Genomic DNA, 19,865 nt, shown 5'->3' with positions numbered 1-19,865 from the left:
TTCTGGGAGAACGGAGCAAAGATTGGATTATTTAAAATAATTTTTCCTTTAATTTAATTATTTACGGAATATGTTTTAAAACTATTAGATTTGATATGATGAAAATATGATAGTGTAATAAATCTAAAAAGATATGATATCTTATGACTAAATAATCAAATAAGATTACTAGGCTTATGACTAAATAATCAAATAAGATTACTAGGTGGATACTGTAACAAAGTTTACACAACAAAAAAAAAAAAAAAAGAAAAAAAGATGCATTATTTTAATTGCAGTATAAAGCATACAAAAATAAGGAGTGTGAAACTGTTTTACAAATTCCTATATGAGACTGGATGATTTGAATTTGAGACATATCTAATGCGAATCCTAGGATATACGAAGTAAAACCTATGGTGCACACACTTTGAATATTTCTTATTTTAATTAAGGTATCATTAACAACTTTTAACAAATACATGTCAAACGATATAATACTTATCAATCACTAATTTTCAATAATTTGTGTAACTAATATTTAATTACAATACATCACCCTATCTTTTTCACTATCAATATCTTGGTATATACTATGTATTAATTTTAACTAATATATTTTAGGAAAAATTGCCCAGAATAATCCCACCTTTGGGGCGTTCGCCTAATAATCCGACCATTGATATCAATTTGCTCAATAATGGTCCCAAGTGATCACTTACCCGTTAAATAGGTATATTTTTTTTTTAGTATAAAGTACACATGTCATCGTATAATTTGTCTACAATTTTAAATTAAAAAAAAATGAATTCAATAAAAAAAATCCGGCAGCCACCCACTCCCAAGCCTCAGCCATTGCAATAAGCATCGAATAAAATCCACCCATTGTGAGATCAGAGCTCATGATGCAAGATGTGTCGTCGCTACTGTTGGTAGTCTGGGCGGCTGAAATCAGGGCAGGGAAAGGTAAGGGAGGCCGAAATCAAGGCGGGGGAAGAGGAGGAGGCCGGAATCGGGGCGGGGGAATGACAGAGATGCCGGAATCGGGACGACGTTTTCCGAAATCGACGGTGGAGGGTGGTTATTGCTCGCTGGTGCTTCCTGAAATGTTGCCTAAGTTTTCAAAGGAGGGTCTGGGGTGTTGGTGGTGTGCGCCGAATTATTTGGTGGTGAATGCGATAATTGAAAAGAAAGAGGATGGGGCTGGTTCACGGTGCAGCCATACTTTGATGGCGGTTTCGGTGGAGCTTCTGGGCGGTCGACGTGCGGGACAGGAGAGTCCGACAGTTGAGCCGGTGGGAACGAGCGGTGGGGAGGGTGGTTTTGGCTGGTGGGGCCTTTTTCAAAATAACTAATTAATTTTTTCTATTTTTTTAAAAAATTAAACTTTTGTTATTTTTTTGACCAATCGCAGGCCGACATGTGTCAGTTGACTTGTTATAACAGATTAGTTGACCGTTTGGGACCGTTGGAGTGGATTGGCTATAAAGGTCGGCTTATTTAAAAATAATCCAAAGGTGTGATTATTTTGGACGGAAGCCCCAAAGGTGAAATTATTTCGGGCAATTTTTCCTATTTTTTATCAATTACATTCGAAACAAAGGTTATTATTATTTATTTATTTAGAATAAAAACAAAGGTGGTTCTTTTTTTTTTTTTTACAATCAAGAATACAAAATAAAAACAAAGGTTATTATTAGATTAATTACAATAGGCAAAATATTAGATTAACCATTATAGTGGTTACATTAACAAACACGCCAATTAAATTGATGCATCTATTACTCCGTAATAAACAAAGCCAGAGTATTTAATTAATTCTTTTTCTGTCACTACTATAACAAGGTGCAGCAAAATATTTTTCACAAAAAACACCAGAAAATACTTTCCACTCGACGTTGTTGTTGGCATTCAAGTCCATTTTCTCTCTCCTAAAAAAAGTAGATTATTGGGGAAATTTTTTCATTTTCATCAGAGAAACAAAACAAGGTAAGAGAAAAAGAGAGAGAATCGCTTCGAAGGCAAGCTACAAAAGCTGAACAAACCCTAGCCCCATCCAATTTTGCTGTTACACAAGAAGAGAGAGAAAAACTGTCAAATTAACGCTCACATTTTACTCTCATTGATTACGATTGCTTTTCTCACTCTAGATCTCTTTAAATTACTCTAATTTTTCCAGCAATGTTCAGATAATTAATCATTATTCCTCAGGTAATTTTTGGTTGATTTTTTGATTTCAGCTTTTTTTGCTGAACTTTACTTATTTCTAGCTTAATTACTTGTTTTTCAGCTTAATTTTGCTAATTTTTGGATTAATTTTGTGTTATTTCTGATTTTGTTAGGTTTGAGTAGCTTTTGTTGTGGAAATGGCGTCAAAGTACGGGTCAAAAACGAGGAAATTGGCGAATTCTGCGTCAACTTCAACTACGACGTCATCGAAGAAGTTTCTGAAAACTTCGGCGGATTGTCAGACTTCGCCGGCGTCGTCTTCGGTGAAGAGTAAGAATCATCATCAGTACTTCTACTCAGAGAGTCCTCCTGTTGAAACTGAGAAATTGAAGGAGAATGTCACCGTCACAGTTCGCTTTCGTCCACTCAGGTGAATTTCCTGCTATTTACTCTTTATTATTTTTGTATTTTTGTTTAGTTTTATAATTGAATTGAATGAACTCATTTTGCAATTAATTAAGTATTCTGGATTCTGATGATGTCTGTGGAATCAGTCCGAAGGAAATTCGGCAGGGAGAGGAGATTGCGTGGTATGCTGACGGCGAGACAGTTGTGAGGAGTGAGCATAATCCGTCGATAGCTTACGCCTATGGTAATTTTAATTACTTGCATGAGTGAGTATTTCAGTAATGTAGGTATAATTTACGAGTCTTAGTAAAAGAATCGGTGTTAATTTAATGTTGGAAGATTTAGTGACATCTTGTGTTGGCATTTACTAATCTCAATGTGGCTAGCTGTGACAAAAAGACGATACAGCAACCATTAAACTTGTTAGAGTGATCGTTCTTTTTTTTTTTTTTTTTAACAAAAACTCGATACATGTATGAGTAATTAGTTGCTAATGTCTGTATACTTTTAGAGTCTTATAATAACTATTGGTGTTGTTGCAAGTTAGAAGTCTTTGTGATATCTTATGCTGGCAATTACTATCCTAGGTGTGGATTCAAGATGTATGCTCAATACATTGAGTATTAACATGCATGAGTGATCATGTGTTAATGTAGGTATAGCATTTGAATCATAGTGGAAGAATTGGCTGTTTTGATGTCAGATTGTATTTTATCTTACATTGAGATTTCAGTCTCAAATGCATAATTTCTTTAGGTGTAGAAAATATTTGATTTGATTTTATTAAATATATGGTCCATAATTTGAACATCCAGAATTTCCATGTTGATAGACTTGTGAGAAAAAGATGCTAGAAAGATTAATTGTATTCATCTTATATTTTACAAAGCAGAATTAAAGCATAACATAATCACTAATAGTATACATGAAATTATTGAGATACACATTAACTAATGGTTATAGAGAATAATATCAAAGATATTCACAAAATAATAAAATATGATACGATTATAAGTATGATACCAATAGATGTATGATATCTCTTATTCTCTCTAAAATACTATCTAATTAACAGTGATGGAAGTTTTTTTTAATTCAAGACGATTATAAATGCAGAAGGATAATTCTACTTTCTGTTTCTTTAATTTATATGGAAAGAGGCTTGTGGTCTCCTTGATGTGCTTCCTTTGATTTACTTTCCTATCTAAACTTTCTTTTAATCTTTTGTAGACAGAGTATTTGGGCCCACGACCACTACACGCCATGTTTATGATGTTGCTGCTCAGCATGTTGTCAATGGTGCAATGGAGGGCATCAATGGTGCGTTAACATTCATATTAACAGGCATCAATGGCTGCAGTCTATTATGTTTCTTGAAAAAAAAAATTTGTGTCTCATTTTATTATGGTTCACATGAGTTCACTCTTTTTGTTTATTATACGATTTTTGAAAGGCCTCTTTTCTTATGTAGCACTGCAATCTTAAGATAATTCTCACTGAAATCTAAAAGAGTTTTGAAATCATGGGTTTTATGCACACCATACCTAAATAACACCGCATGGCCCAGACATTGTCTTGTAGTTTCCAGATCATGTAGTAATCTGGATTGCTACTCCATGAAGGGTAATAACATTTCTGATGGGGACAATCAAAGCAAAGACTCTTGTCTTTGTATTATTCTGGTATCTGATGTGGACATATTTATTTATGGTCAGAACAAACTCATATCAATTCTCTCTGTTATTTACTGCTAGTTATCTGTTTTCCTTTTAAACTTACTTGGACTTACCTACTTTGATTTTGTTGCACTAGAGTACCCAAAAAATTGTATGAAATCTTTTCTCTTACATTTTGCAGATGGTTCAAGATAAAATGCCATTACTTTTTCCTTTTCAAAGTCGTCAACTAGGTTGATTCTACTGATACTTTGGATGATTGTAGTTGACTTTGTTTTTGTTCTATCAGGCACTATTTTTGCTTATGGCGTGACCAGCAGTGGCAAGACTCATACTATGCATGTGAGACCTATGTCTTTGCTTAATTTAAATTCTTAGGATGTATCCTTGTTTTGATTTTTTTACCACAGAAAAGTCCTTTTTGATCAGTATTTCACAAATTTCCAGTCAGTCAAGTTGCATTCTAGGTTTTTTTTTTTTTTTTTTTTTTTTTTTTTTTTTTTTTTTTTTTTGGGGTAGGTATAGAAGAGGACACCCTACCAAACCGGAATCTCTCATAGGTCAACCCGGGTTAGCAGGCAAGACTCCTTACAAGTTGGGGGTGGGGAAGGGTAAGGGAACCCCCACTCCCAATCAATCCCACAACCATGAGGTTCTGAGAGACGATCCATGCCACTAGACCAGGTGTTACTTGGTGATCAAGTTGCATTCTAGATGCTTTTGCATTTTTGCTGAATTGTCATATGTTCAGGTTTTTGCCACCGATAATTTTTCTTGTTGTGTCTTTCATTAGTGTATTCTTCTACGAGGCACTTAAATTTGATCTACATCATACAATGCTGATCAATCTATTATGTCTTTTGTGAAACTTGACATTGTTCCTTAACCTACAACTTTCCTACTCCGGATTAGTGTCTCTTTGGCCAGAATCAATTAACTGACCACGCCACACTGTCTTAACTAAAATCTTGCCAGCTGCTAAGCCTTTTTGTTGCATTGCCACATGAGAAATGATAGCTTCTGGAGGCCTCTATTAATTCCACCTGGCATTCTAGATAGTTTTTCGTAAGACTTTGATAATAGGGTTGGACTTGTATCATTTCTAGCAGCCTAGCTGAATTTATTGATATTGTGTTCATTTTTCTCAATTAAATGGAAATTAATCTTGATAAATTGCTTTCTTAAATTTTTTTAATTGTGCTAACTTGATTTAGGACTTGCTCGCTTCACCTTGTTTCAAAAAATTGTTTCTTATTATTGTTAGAATTAAATCAGATCAAACCTGAAAATTCAGACCAGCTTGGATTAAAATTTCTTATTTTTTGTTTACTCATTACTAATTTTTTTATTTTTTTTTATTTTTTATTTCTTACTAATTTTTTTTCTTATACATTATTTCTTTTTTTTCTTATACATTAGTACTTTTTGTGTTTCTTTTTGATGTTCCTATTTAGAATCCTACAACCATTCACAATTTAAAGGAATCTTATAATTATCACCAAAAAAAAAAAAAAAAAAGAAGAAAACATAGCAATGTGTGGTCTTGTTAATTCGTCTCAATAAATGCTTTAAGAATATCAAAATTTATAACTTTTACTAATACATCATTAGAGATATTAATGGTCAAAGATGTAATTTGACAAACATGCATAATCAAATTGGGAACATATAAAAATAGAATAAAAATATAGGGGATGTATAATTATTGTGAAAGTTTTGTTGGACAATGACATCTAATTAGACCATACCAAACCAAATTTAGACTAGGACAGATTAAATCTTATTCAGATCATAATACCCTATTACAGATGAAGAGAATAATTTCTTATAATCTCCTGTAAAAGGCATTTAGTGGAGCTGTATGGTTTATTGGGTGCTTTATACTATGTATTTTTTTATGCTTTGACTATACTAATTTTTATGATTCATTTTAATGGCAGGGAGATCAGAGATCCCCTGGAATCATACCTTTGGCTGTGAAGGATGCTTTTAGTATTATCCAAGAGGTTCCATCCATTCCCCTTTGTAAAGAGTTGCAGTATTATATAGGCTGTCTTAAGGTTATTTTGAGAATTTTCTGACACTTACATATATGTTCCAGACTCCCAGCCGGGAATTTCTTCTCCGCGTGTCATATATTGAGATATATAATGAGGTATGTATTTCTCTTGATTCTTCACTTCATTCTACTAGTCATTGAAAGATGCATATCAGATTTATTATTCTAACATAATTCTGTATCACACTGTCGTGACTTTTCCTTGCTTTCTCAGACTTGTTACATTCATACGTTTAGCTATAAATGAAGTAGTTCGTTTCGTTTCTTTAAAATGCTTACTATAGCAAATAGATTTATCACATTATTTGGTTTGCTTTCTCCTTGTTAATATTCTATTTCTCTTTATCTAGGTTGTAAATGATCTGTTGAATCCTGCCGGACAAAATCTAAGAATCAGAGAGGACCATCAGGTACTTTCTTTTGAGGGTTTCATGCTTGCCTCAGTAACTCTCTGCTCATAGTTCTGTTTGTCGCTACTAGTAAATTAGATATATAAAAAAAGAAAGACTTGCTAGTAGTGATAAATCAACAGGCACTTCTGTACTTGCCTTGATGATCCATCCCTGTAATTTAGTGTGTGTGTGTGTTTTCCAACAACCACAATCTAGTAAGTCTCTTTCCAGATTGAAGCCTTACCTTGCAGAAATGGAGAGTTTTGACAACTTTGGTCTACATAAACCTGCAACTGCAGGCTATTAGGTCTTACAATCAGCCAATCAGGCACTTTTATTGAGGTTAGGTTGGCCTTATCAGACCTTTTTATCATGCTATGTGAATTTTGGTTATATAAGTTCCTATACTATCATTTTTATGAAATCACACTAGGGAAAATTGTTTATTGAAAAATATCATTATCATTGATTTCTTTACTCTATATAATTGAATATTGTATAGTACATTTGTACTTTTATCTTGCACCCCTTATGATAATAGAAATATCCAAGTTAGAGTTCCTCCTCCTTACATGCCTTACTGGTGCATTTTTACTATCATTGTTTTTTTAACTTCAATGGATATGCAATATATAGGGTTGCAACTTGCAAGTCACCATTCATCTAAATATAATATACTGGTAGTCTGGAAGCCAAATTTTGCATTGAAAAAGGTCATAAAGAGTTAGTTTGAAAGTTGCTGGGTTATCTTACAATTGATGCACTTACTCTACATTTATCTGTGATGTGAGACGGTCTGTTTCCTTAATTGGTTCCATAAGCCTTCCAGTCTAGGTTTGTAGAAAATGTGGGTCCAGCGATTAATATCCTTTGCTAATTCTCTTGAATATCGAATATATTTCTTTCATTTATTTGTACAGCTATCATCCATAATCTAGGGCTCCAAAAGTTTCCTTAATGGTATTTTCACGTGTAGGAGTATTTATATCACTCATACAACAGAATTTGGAATTAAGTGAAAGAAAATGCTAAAGAAGTGAGATTGTGTTTCTACAACTTTCCACCCCCTGAAATTTGTTAGATATGTAATTTTATAGTCTCAAGCATTAAAATTTACTGCTTGTTTGGAGGTTGCTATGTAACATTCTTTTTCATTGATTATTGGCCATAAGATTTAAAAAAAGACGACTGCAGGGAGTCTTTGTCGAAGGAGTAAAGGAGGAGGTGGTTCTGTCCCCGGCGCATGCATTGTCATTGATCGCTGCTGGTGAAGGTATATTTGGAACTAATTCTTTATGTGTTTCATGCTTGCACCTGTATAGAAAGCCTGTCTTATACAATTTTCATGTATCAGGTTTATAACATACAGTGTTCAATATTTTTGAAATTTAGAAAATGTGATATCTTCTCTTGTGTTCAGTTAGAATTGTATGAATTAACTGACTTTGTAGGTACTAGTTGATTAGCAACTTAATCATTAGCTTTGCAACTGTTTCTAAAACTATATAGCTATTCATCTCGGAAAATTTAACTCTTTTATTTTTATTTTTTATTTTTTATATTAGAAGCTTATTTCAGTTTGTTGAGAAAGCTTAATGCTTGATTTAATTTTTTGAGAAAGCTTAAGCTTACTTGACAAAAGTCATCTCCAGCTTGATCATGAATCTCTTCGACAATGTGACCCGTTTTTGAAAGCTTAGTACCTTTAAGCACTAATTGTGAATAATTAATATAATCAACATTATTTGGTTTGAAACTTCTAACCTCTCTTTGTACACAAGTGACACTCATCTCTAAGTTTTAGTATATTCAATAATTCCCTCAATTTTTTTTATTTATTCAAAATGTTATATTGGCCTACTTTCTACTCTAGTATGCTTCAAAAACATAAGAATCATAGAGGAGAATATGGTGAGTTGGTGACAAGGCATAAGGGCTGAAGGGATGTAGCTCTTCACCTCCTCCCTTCTATCCTGGGTGCTGGGGTAAAAATCAAAAGTGGCCAAGTGGACAAAATTCCTCTTAGCGTTTTAGTTTTGGGTAATGGACTAATGGCCTCTTGTTCTGCTCTTCTTTATGAGTAATGCTTATTTCAGTTTCATCATTGTTTTCTACTCCTACTCTTTTGATGATACTAGGTCTAAGATAAAAACTCCCTTTTATAACTGAATTCTACATACATCGGGTCTCCTAACTCTATCATTGGAGGATGCCTTAAATTCACAGGCATTGTGATAACTTTGATGTTGCTGGGGAATTTTGTTTTTGTGCTCAGTATGGAGTATCTCTTCTGTTGGAAGTTGCTAGGGTTGCTTACAGGATTCCATTTGCGAAATAGGGCGGGCTAGGCTGTAGAGGACATCTTCTAGTAAGAGTCCGTCTTCCCATGCCTTTCGGAAGTTCTTTTTCCGGAGTCTGAGTAGGGCTAGTGTATCTCCATTTGTTATTTGTTTTTGGGATGATAACTCTAAGATATAGGAGAATTATGACCCTGGACAACAATGTCCCTCAAGGATAGCCCTTGACCTTTTTTTTGATATCAAGCGACATTGTTTGACTGTTTTATTTCTCTGTGTGGGTGTTAGGAGAATTTGTATACATTATATGTTGTCCTGTTTACTTTTCTCTATCTACATTTTCCCCAGCTCAATGTAATTACATATTCTCTCTAAAAACAACATAGTATGAAATTGAAAAGAGGAGAGCCTAATCTCAAGGGAAGAAGAGCTGAAGAAGAGAGGATGAAAGGGTGAGTGATGTATAGGTCAGGAGAGAGAGAGAGTACTGTAAATGAAAAGGCAAAATTGAATATGATATTCCTGGGATTAAAATTTAGGCTCTAGTAGATGAAGATAATCCATCGTATGATTGATGAATAAATTTGAAGTTGATTGCTATGATGGTGTATACTCTGATCTTATTTTATGAGACCTTGTTATCTTTTGTTTCATGAATTCTTCTTTTGGTGACAGAACATAGACATGTTGGCTCCACCAATTTCAATCTTCTTAGCAGCAGAAGTCATACAATATTTACCTTGGTAAGTTGCTGCTACCTGTTTCTATTAATGAACTAGTTAATAATGGTATGGAACTTGGAGTGCTGAATCAGACATCTTACATCTTGGGATCCTTAACCTACTGAATTATCTAATGCTATGGTAGAAGATTAGACTATTGCTACTATCTTTACATACTCGTGGAAGCTGCCATGCATTGCCTAATTTATGGTATCTTCCTATCAAGGAATAACCTATATTTCTCAGATGATTTACCTGTGCATAATTCGTTGCAATAAAAGTTGAAAAAGATAAACTGCCGTGTCTTGATTTACACCACTTGTTCATTTTCTTTTATCTACAAGTATGTTTAATTGGGTTTTTTTTTTTTTTTTTTTTTTTTTTTTTTTTTTTTTTTTTTTTTTTTGGTATATTTAAATCAGACTATTGAGAGCAGTCCTTGTGGTGAAAACAGTGAAGGAGAAGCTGTTAATCTTTCCCAGTTGGTATGTATCTTTGTTTCACACACTTCTTGATTCTGTGACAACTTACTAATTGGTTCTGGAATTCTACCTGTTCCCTTTTTTGTAAACTGAAGCATATGTTGAAGACTTATAGATCTGTTTTTATCTAACTTATGCATGCAGCATCTCATCGATCTGGCAGGTTCTGAGAGCTCTAAAGCCGAGACCACTGGTGTTCGACGTAAGGAAGGAGCTTATATAAATAAAAGCCTGCTGACTCTTGGAACAGTGAGGATCCTGTCATTGTTTATTCTCTATATACATCATGTTTTTTTTATTTTATTTTATTTTTTATTTTCTATTTTTCAAATAGCTCTATACATCATGGTTGCTTGTGTTAAAAAAGAGTAAAATTGCTCATCTTGAAAAATCTCTTTTGTGGAAATGCATAAAGTTTTGCTGCAATATCGCTTTTTGATGAGATTCTACATTATGATAACTTCTGAATAAGATTTTAGGATCAGGATTAAGGATTACTGAGTGCTCAAACCATAGTATTGAAAGATAGAATGAAGGTGCTCAAAGTAATTTAAGGTTTTTGGCCAAATCAGGTCAAAATGGAAGACACTCTTGAGGAGATAGATTTTATATAAAGGATGAAAAATATTTAATAGGTTTTTGGATAAAAGAGGACATTTTTTGTGTAGAATTTTAATGGGGCTCTGGTGAACATGACAGTGCCAGAAGATGAAGGCTTAAAGAGAGTAATATTGGTCAATCTTGTTTTTCAAGGTGATGAGCTGCGCGAGAGACATAGTTGAGGAACTAGAGGTGAATAAGGGTATGAGGCTGAGATCATGAGAGATTAAGTGGCAATTGCTTTGGTATTGCTAATATCTACTGGAGTTTATCTTTAGATGATCTGGTTGAGCACACTCTGATACACGTTGGAGCCCCATTTTTCATGTGGATAACAAATAGGCTAGTGAACTTTTCCTGCACAGATTAGGGGAGCAATCTTTGGTATGAGTTTAGGACATAGCCCTCACTGATGATTTTTAAAGCCATTTTAAGAAATTAGGAATGGCAGAGTGCTGTTAAAAGCTCTTCTTATGGTGTTTAGTGATTTTTTTAATTTATTTTATATATTTTTTAACTGACTAGAATAATAAGAATTTTTTCCCCTTCCTAAGAATGATTGATTACAGAGAGGGAGAAAACTTTTCCAATAGGTGTAAATTAACATTCCCAAGGTGGAGGCTTTATTTTTCTTTCCCCATTATCCTTTGTTATGTTAAGGAGTGGAAAACAATTTTCCCATTGGTGAAAAATTAACTTTCCCATGGTGGAACACATTTTTCTTTTGTAAGGAAGGAGTGCCACTTGTTCCACTCTACTTCCTTACAACTCTTTTCCCCTCTTCCCATTTATTCTCTCCTTTTCACTTCCATTTCGTTGTTCTCTATTACTTTTCTTGTAAGGAAACTTGAGAAAACTATTTTACGACTGTTTTCTTGTGAAAAGTATTTTATATGGAAAACTATTTTTCATTGAAAATGTTTTCCGTCGAATCAAATGGAGCCTTAATAAGTTGAGACTTGAGATGCCCAAGATAAAGAGTTGGAGGATATTGGTTGGCCTTTCTTGATTTTTGTGCTGTTCTTATCTGTATAATTCTATTAGCTTGTGCAAATCCCAGCAAGAAGATATAGAATTTGTATGTAATCGTTTTAATGAAGATTAATATTTTCACAACAATATGCCTGGCCTACTAATGTGCCTTCAATAGCCGTGGAGTTTGGTCCTTGTTTCTTACTACATTGTGAGGTGACTAGTGGTGTTAGGGGGGGGGGGGGGGAGATTTTCTGCTGTGCTTCTTTACTGTGAAAGTGTGAATTTCTGATAGTGTTCTGTGGAGTGAAATCACCATACCTTTTGTAAGTGGTAATTGGGCAATGGTGGAGGTTTTGATTAATTTTAGCCTCTACCTGGTTTGTTGCATTATGTACTTTTACCATTTATAATAATTTTTTTTTATTGTTTTTTTATATGTTTGATGACTGCAGGAAAAAAAGCCTTACTGTCATACCATCATTGGTTTCTCATTGTTCATCCTTTAGAAATTTCTGTATCTAATGTTGCTATCTGCTGAATCTTCCTAATTGTTGGTTACTGATGATAAAAACAGGTCATATCAAAACTAACTGAAGGCAGGTCTACACATATACCATACAGGGATTCCAAATTGACTAGGCTTCTTCAATCTTCATTGAGTGGTCATGGGCGTGTTTCGGTAAGTTTGAGGTTCAATCATCAATTGATGAATCTGAGCTTTGGGTTGTAGGAAGTTATCATATTTTTCTGACTGATGTGAATTAATACTCTGGTTTATATGTGCAGCTCATTTGCACTGTAACTCCTGCATCAAGTAATACAGAGGAAACACATAACACTTTGAAGTTTGCACATCGTGCAAAATGTATTGAAATCCAAGCTGCACAAAATAAGGTATATTTTTCTGTATCTGAATTTTGAAATGTATTGTACTGAAGCTGCTGACACATATCAACCATGAGCAGATAATTGATGAGAAGTCACTTATAAAGAAGTATCAGAGTGAGATTCGCTTGCTAAAGGAAGAATTGGAACAATTGAAGAAAGGCATTCTCATTGTTCCTCAACTTAAAGTTGGTGGAGAAGATATTGTATTATTAAAACAGAAGGTATGCATATCTTTGTGAAAGGGCTATTTTATTGCCACATACTATCAAACGTCGTCTTGCATTGGACATTTTGAAACTCATTGCAGTAAATGATCCATTTTACTGTGTTTATTTGTCCAAGTAGCTCTATTCTTATTTCTAGCCATGTAATGTTTGAGTTAATTGTATGTATTTTTCAATTTGAAATCTGCAGTTTTAGTTAGAAAGTCTTTCTCCCCAGTGAAATGTGTTTTAATGCTTTCATGAACATGCTAACTTTTATTTTATTTTTATCTTAGAGGCTGATGTAGTAGCTAGTTAACCAATAATGAGACATTGCAGAAAAAAGAGGACGAAGACAGGAGAGAACAGGTGTCTTCATAAGTAGTTCAAATCACACATTCAAATTTGATGATCACTAGCGTTAGAAACCGCTTTTAAAACTGTCTTGGGCTAGATAGATGCTAAGTACAATATCGATTCCTAAACAACACTGGTGGGTGGGGAAAAGGGTGGACTTCTGATTATATCTTGTAGTGCAATTCAACCCAGATACAATCTTTCTGAGTTTTTTCTTACTTGAAACAGATTACTATGTTGAGGGTATTAAAAATCGTGGGCAATGATAAAGGTTTCACTTTAAAGTTTTTTAAAAAACTAGAAATTATCTGATGGTAAAGGAAGGAAAAATGTCTGGGATACACTGATACAGTTGGCTTGTTGGGTAATCTGTCATGATGCATTTGCAGATCAGCAATGCAATCTTCGATAGGATTAAATGGGGAGGATGACTCAATTCAAAGTTCCACTTCCTTGTCTATCCTGTGGTTTTCTATTTTTTTTTTTAATTTATTTATTTGGTCAGAAAAACAATGATAGGATCTTTTGGAATCGGAATAGGCCCTCAACACTAGAATCTTGAAAGACAAAGTAGTCCAATTTTTTTTTAACTTGTCCTATTGGAGTTTTCGTGGGATATTAAAGCTTGGTTGGTATACTTTATTTTTTCCTATTAATCTACTTAGAGGACTTCTGGTCCCCTGCTGCTGTAACGTCTTTGCTGTTCAACCAATTATTTGTTATAAAATTTATATACAATATACGCATCGGTTTTAAAGCCTAAAGGTGCTTTTATCTTGTGCTGCTTTCTGATTAATTCATCTAGATGCATTAGCTAATTCATTTTCTGTTATGGTCTGTAAAGCTAGAGGATGGCCAGGTCAAGCTCCAATCACGGCTGGAAGAAGAGGAAGAAGCTAAAGCAGCTCTCTTATCTAGAATACAACGGCTGACAAAATTGATATTGGTGTCCACTAAATCTTCACAGTCATCAAGGTTTTCACACCGTCCTGGTCCAAGAAGAAGGCATTCCTTTGGAGAAGAAGAAGTGCAGCTTCCCTTTTCCTTTTCTTTGTCCATTTATTTCAGTAGCATGTGATACCTCAGCATAGATTGAGTCAGATGTGTATAATTTTCAAATCTTAGTTAAAAAAATGCTTCTATTACTTTATGGTAACATTTTCAATGATTTGCAGCTTGCTTATCTTCCACACAAGAGACGGGATTTGATTCTGGATGATGAGAACATTGACTTGTACATTGCGCATGATGGAACTGCCGAGAATCCAGATGACATCTCTAAGGAGAAGAAGTCTCGAAAAAATGGACTTTTAAACTGGCTAAAGATTAGGGTAAGTGCAATTCCTTTTGACGGAATATATCTGTAATAACTTAATGTTCTTATTCTCATATTGTATATGAATTTGACGCATGAAACTATTTTGGGGTACTGGAGTATCGTAATGCATGTATAAGGTGCGATTTGCACCAATAAAATGCTTAGAGCTGTTGGTACGAACATATATCCAATAGTGCCACATGCAAATAATAGATTCTTGTTAGTACATGTGTGCTCACATACCTGCTAAGAAAATGGTGCTCACATGGGCATTGTGAAAGGAGGACATTACAAGCTCTAGAATGATCTGCTGTAAAATGTTTTGGGCTATGGCTTTTGGCATGTTCTCATCATTAGATACACAACTTAGATAAAACATGGCATTTGCATTTATAGGCTCACAGCATATAAATGTGTGATTTATGCATTTTATTGCTGTGACTTGCCCTGTCTTCTCGGTCCACCAGTTTTGAGTTACTATTTAGGTTATTAAAGAGCTACTAAGATTTGAAATTATAATGTGGAAGGTCTTCTAAAGGGATGAAGCGCCCTTCTATTTCAAATCAAGCATTAACTTTAAAAAGTAGAATTTGTAGGCCTTGTTGCCTTTAATGATGTTAATTTGAAGGCATCATTTATTCTTGTTGTTTTCTCTTGTACTTTTTTTTTTAAATCCAGAAAAAAGATGGTAGTTTGGGTGCTGGCAGTGATAAGTCAAGTGTGGTGAAATCAAATAGTACGCCTTCAACCCCACAGGCAGACAGTGTTAATCTAAATGCAGAATCCCGACTTTCCCAGTCTCTGCTTACCGAAAGGACTAATTCTGCGGAGCTTTCACCTGTAGCTAGACATGATAGAGAAACCCCTGAGGATTTTTCTGGACAGGGGACACCTCTGGTAAGTATTTTTTCTTTTGATCCATAAGTTTGTCCAACATAAATGGAATTTATGTTTGTACGTTTCTACTCAAGGGGCATAGATTAGGCATAACAAGTTACCTTGGGCTGTCACTTGTGTCACCCTGGGGGGGGGGTGCCTGCAGTGATAAGTCAAGTGTGGTGAAATCAAATGCCTTCTCGTAGTAATACTGTTGTGGAAAATGTAGCTTTGTTGTAGATACATGTTTGCATATCATAGCTTTTGTCTGAAGGTTCATTACCATTGTGTCAGACAAGTACAAAATCAATCGATCAGATTGATCTTCTCAGGGAGCAGAAGAAGATTTTGTCTGGTGAGGTTGCACTTCATTCAAGTGCTTTGAAACGTTTGTCCGAAGAAGCAGCAAAAAATCCTAAGGAGCAGATCCATGTAAGATGCTTGTAAAGTTTAGTGGCTCTGATCTGCTTTTTATCAAATGCCGTGACATTGTTATGTTTGTTTATATTTCAGATGGAGATGAGGAAATTAAGAGAAGAAATCAGAGCTAAAAATGAACAAATAGCGTCCCTCGAGAAGCAAATTGCTGATACTGTGGCTGCCAACTATGACAAGATGGACAATTCTGAGATGTCACAAGTAAGTGGTGTAATTTTTCTCAATCCATGAGGACCTCAAGTTTAGATTTTGATAGCTGAGCCATCAATTTTCCTCTCTTTTTTGGGTGGTCTCCAGACTGTTGCAGAACTTGTGAGCCAATTGAACGAGAAGTCGTTTGAACTCGAGGTGTGTTTTTGTTTGTTTTTTTATTTTTTATTTTTTATATATTTGTCATGTTTTTCTTTTATTGTTGTGTTTGAGAGTAAAATTTCCTTTGACAGAGGTGCAACCAACTCCTCTAGCCATCATGTTATGATGTAAAATAAAGTAATTAGAGAGAATGTGTTTTTATAAAATGCTTCTAGAGTAATACTATATCTCAAAAACTTCTTTTTTCTTTGTTATTACTACCTCCATTTAGAAACATTTGCACTTTATAGTTTTTCTGCACTATTCATACATCTACTTTGACTTTGCCTTTTTTCACATTGGATTATCTCAATGTATGTATTCAAAATATCAACATTTAAAATTAATTACTAATATATAATTAAAGTTATTAATGGTTAGAGTTGTGCGTTGGCAAACGTGAAAGCCAAATCGGTGCAACTATTTCTATACGGAGGAAGTTTTAGACTCTAGTCAATTTTATAGCCACGATGATGCTTGTGTATGGATTCTACGGATAGCTCTCTGTTAGTGCCTCAAACTATAGCAATTTTATTTTGGGTCAACTTTCTCCTGATTGAAAATTGGCTTTCAAAGTATGAACTTGGATGAAAAATAATAAAGCAATGACTGCAGAGTGAGTAGAATTTCCATGAGATGAAATCAATTTCATAAAAAACCTTGGATTTGGAGAGAAGAGAGAACCTTTTTCAACAAACAGCATATATCTATTTCTCTTAATGCTCTTTGTCAGCCAACATTGTAACTGGATACGATATTGTTCTTCAAATTTAAAGGGATTTTTTAAAAAAGCTGGATGCTGCAATTATGTGTGCTTTTAACGAGGAGTCACTTTGGTTCATTTAGCCGACCCCACTTATGGAATCAAGGCTTTGATTGATTGATTGATTTAACGAGGAGTCACTTGAATTTTATGGTGGGTAGTATAACTTCTGGCTAGGGCTTTTACAAACAATTTTTTCACATATATACACATCAAGACTGCTTGTATTTCCCCTTAAACCTTGATCTCCTGTGTGAATTAAGGCATAAGTTGCTGCTTATAAGTTAGCAGTCTAGTGGCCAACTGTAAATGTATTTTGGTGCCAATTTTCTGCCAGCTCTGTTCATATATATACTTCCTCTGCTTTTTTTATATTTGCAACACACCTTCTTAGCACGCTGTTGAGAAAGTGATTAGACTAGGTAAATGAAGGATTTAAACTACTACCTCCGTTAACAGTTAGTTGCAACGATTTGACATAAAGTAGAGAGGAAAAATGTCCCATCGTTGCAACTAACTGTTAACGGAGGTAGTATAAAATTTTAACAGTAGCAACTGGCTACTAAGCACTTTCTTCTTATTGGTGGTAAATTTTTGTCAATAACAATAAATTTCTTAAAGTGCGTGCCTAAGTGGTGGGTTGTAAGTAAATATATACGGAGGAAGTATATATATTTATTTATTCATCTATTCTATTTTTTCATTTTCGCATTTGGTTTTTGCTTATAGTTTGAAGAAGTTTAGATGCCTTTCTGAAAACTATTAGTCCGTTTTACTTTTCTTTTCTGTATTCAGTTTTTCTTTCTCTACTTGGTTGTTTTTCTTCTCCTCTCAAATTCTTTTCATAATATTATTTCTATGTTCAAGGTTTTGCTGTAGCATATGTTTGGGTGTAAATAGTATCCTGTTCTTTCTTGTAGGTTAAGATTGCAGATAATCGGATAATCCAAGAACAGTTGGACCAGAAGGTACAAAAGTAACAATTGGCTCCTGCTAGTTACTCTATTTATTCTGTGTATCTGAATCCCTTTTCTAACTTCCATATATGCTGCCTAGCAGATTGGTGAAGTTGAAACATTACAGGGAGAGATTAATTCCTTGAAGCAGCAACTTTCTGAGGCCTTGGAATCAAGAAATGTGAACCAAACATTCAGTAATCCGCAGCAGCATGGTAGAATGCAATCCATATCCGAGGGAGTTGAGATGAAGAAGGAAAATAGATCTTTGGTTAATACGAATGAAAAATTGCTATTGCGTGCCCAGGTTTGCCACTCCCTTTATCTCATGGTATTTATTATGCCTCAAAAAAAGAAGTATATCTTGTGAATAAATATGTACTTGCCATCATTAGGAAGGTTCAGTTTCATAGTACAGCATAGTGTTCCTATTTTAATTCATGTGTTCATCTCATGTTCCTTTAATAGACCACTGAGATTGAAGAACTGAAGCAGAAATTGGCTGAACTAACTGAGACAAAGGACCAGCTGGAGCAACGAAATAAGAAGTTGGCGGAGGAGAGTTCATATGCCAAAGGGTTGGCTTCTGCTGCAGCTGTTGAATTAAAGGCGTTGTCGGAGGAGGTCTTCAAGTTGATGAATGAAAATGAAAAGCTTTCTACGGAGATAACAGCTTTAAAGAATGCCCCCACTCAGCGTAGATCAGTTGTAGCATCAAGAAATGGAAGGAGAGAGAGTCAGGTGAAACGCCAAGACCAAGGCCTGAGCACCTCAGAACTTAAGAAGGAGTTGGTCGTTAGCAAAGAGCGAGAGCTTGCATATGAATCTGCCCTTCAAGAAAGGGATCAAAGAGAGGCAGAACTCCAAAGAAAAGTGGAAGAATCCAAACAACGAGAAGCATACTTGGAGAATGAACTTGCAAACATGTGGGTTCTTGTGGCTAAGCTAAAGAAATCACAAGGAGTCGAATCTGATATCTCCGACTCTGCAAGCCAGAGAACGGACAATTGGTAATCTGACAAATGCTAGATTTGTATTGGAATGTACAAAAGTTGGGGGAGGGAGTTGTAAATTGAAAAAAAAAATGTGGAACTTTGGTGGTTAGTATCAGGGTTCTCTAACAAATTCAGATTGATTTTGCGATGAGTGCTGATGCGTGAGCTTTTTGTGTTATTGATACCCTGATTCTGATGTAATTAATGCCAATCAAGTTCCTTTTTGGCTAATTTTCCCATTCGTTGAGTCCTGTTGTGCTTCCTGTCGTACCGAGTCTTCTCATGGGCTCTATTGATGCTTACTGTTCTTCAAGCAAACTTCCGCTATGAATTAACCATTTACAGGGCAGAGTTTCTGATCAATGATTTTCAAAACATCAGTGGCTCAGTGCCCCATCTAAACAGACTTGAATTATTAGGCAGTCTAGGAGACACCGTTCCAAGCCGATAACCAGCAGTCATTTTCATTATATAATCACCAGTTACACCACCTAATCAGCAGTAACTGATTAGGCAAGGGGGGTCTTAGGCCTGTTGGCCTTGCAGGCTCATACTAACAAGTTAGAACTTAACATAACACACCTAGGGGTGTCAATTCGGGTAAAGAGTTTGGGTTTGGGTTGGGTTTATCAGTTTTGGGTTATAACGGGTTGAAATAATTAGCGGGTCGGTTTTGAAAATCATCATGTCAGTTCGGTTTGGTTTTTTTTTTTTTTTTTTTTTTTTTAATGCGGTTTCTATTCAAGTCCGGTCTTAATCGGGTCGGGTTGTAGTTGGTTCGGATCATAATCAGTTTGGGTTGAACCGGGTCGGTTTGAAAACGGGTTTAGCCAGTTTAAAGTGGGTTTCGGTTCAAAACAGTTCGAATCCTAATCGGGTCGGGTTGTAATAGGTTCGGGTCATAATCAGTTTGGGTTAAACTGGGTTGGTTTAAAAATGGGTTTCGGTTCAAAGCAGATCA

General features: G+C 35.0%; 1 protein-coding gene across 1 annotated transcript; it reads left to right on the top strand.

Moving 5' to 3' along the window:
- Nucleotides 1–1,829: 1,829 nt before the first annotated feature.
- On the top strand, nt 1,830–19,151 carry LOC110734486 (kinesin-like protein KIN-7K, chloroplastic). The gene is made up of 24 exons (XM_021914650.1): nt 1,830–2,190; nt 2,322–2,578; nt 2,703–2,800; nt 3,787–3,876; nt 4,522–4,574; nt 6,173–6,238; nt 6,334–6,387; nt 6,642–6,701; nt 7,878–7,956; nt 9,656–9,723; nt 10,125–10,187; nt 10,329–10,433; nt 12,334–12,438; nt 12,546–12,653; nt 12,725–12,868; nt 14,052–14,234; nt 14,383–14,538; nt 15,204–15,422; nt 15,696–15,833; nt 15,915–16,040; nt 16,137–16,187; nt 17,874–17,921; nt 18,013–18,216; nt 18,378–19,151. Exons 2-24 carry the CDS (start codon nt 2,346–2,348, stop codon nt 18,921–18,923), a joined length of 2,997 nt encoding a protein of 998 aa, XP_021770342.1. The 5' UTR covers nt 1,830–2,190; nt 2,322–2,345; the 3' UTR covers nt 18,924–19,151.
- Nucleotides 19,152–19,865: the final 714 nt, after the last annotated feature.

Source organism: Chenopodium quinoa, unplaced genomic scaffold (genome assembly GCF_001683475.1).
Source record: "Chenopodium quinoa cultivar QQ74 unplaced genomic scaffold, ASM168347v1, whole genome shotgun sequence".
In the NCBI taxonomy this organism is placed as follows: domain Eukaryota; kingdom Viridiplantae; phylum Streptophyta; class Magnoliopsida; order Caryophyllales; family Amaranthaceae; genus Chenopodium; species Chenopodium quinoa.
Note: the sequence above shows the minus strand (reverse complement) of the source record. Positions and strands in the feature narration are given on the sequence as shown.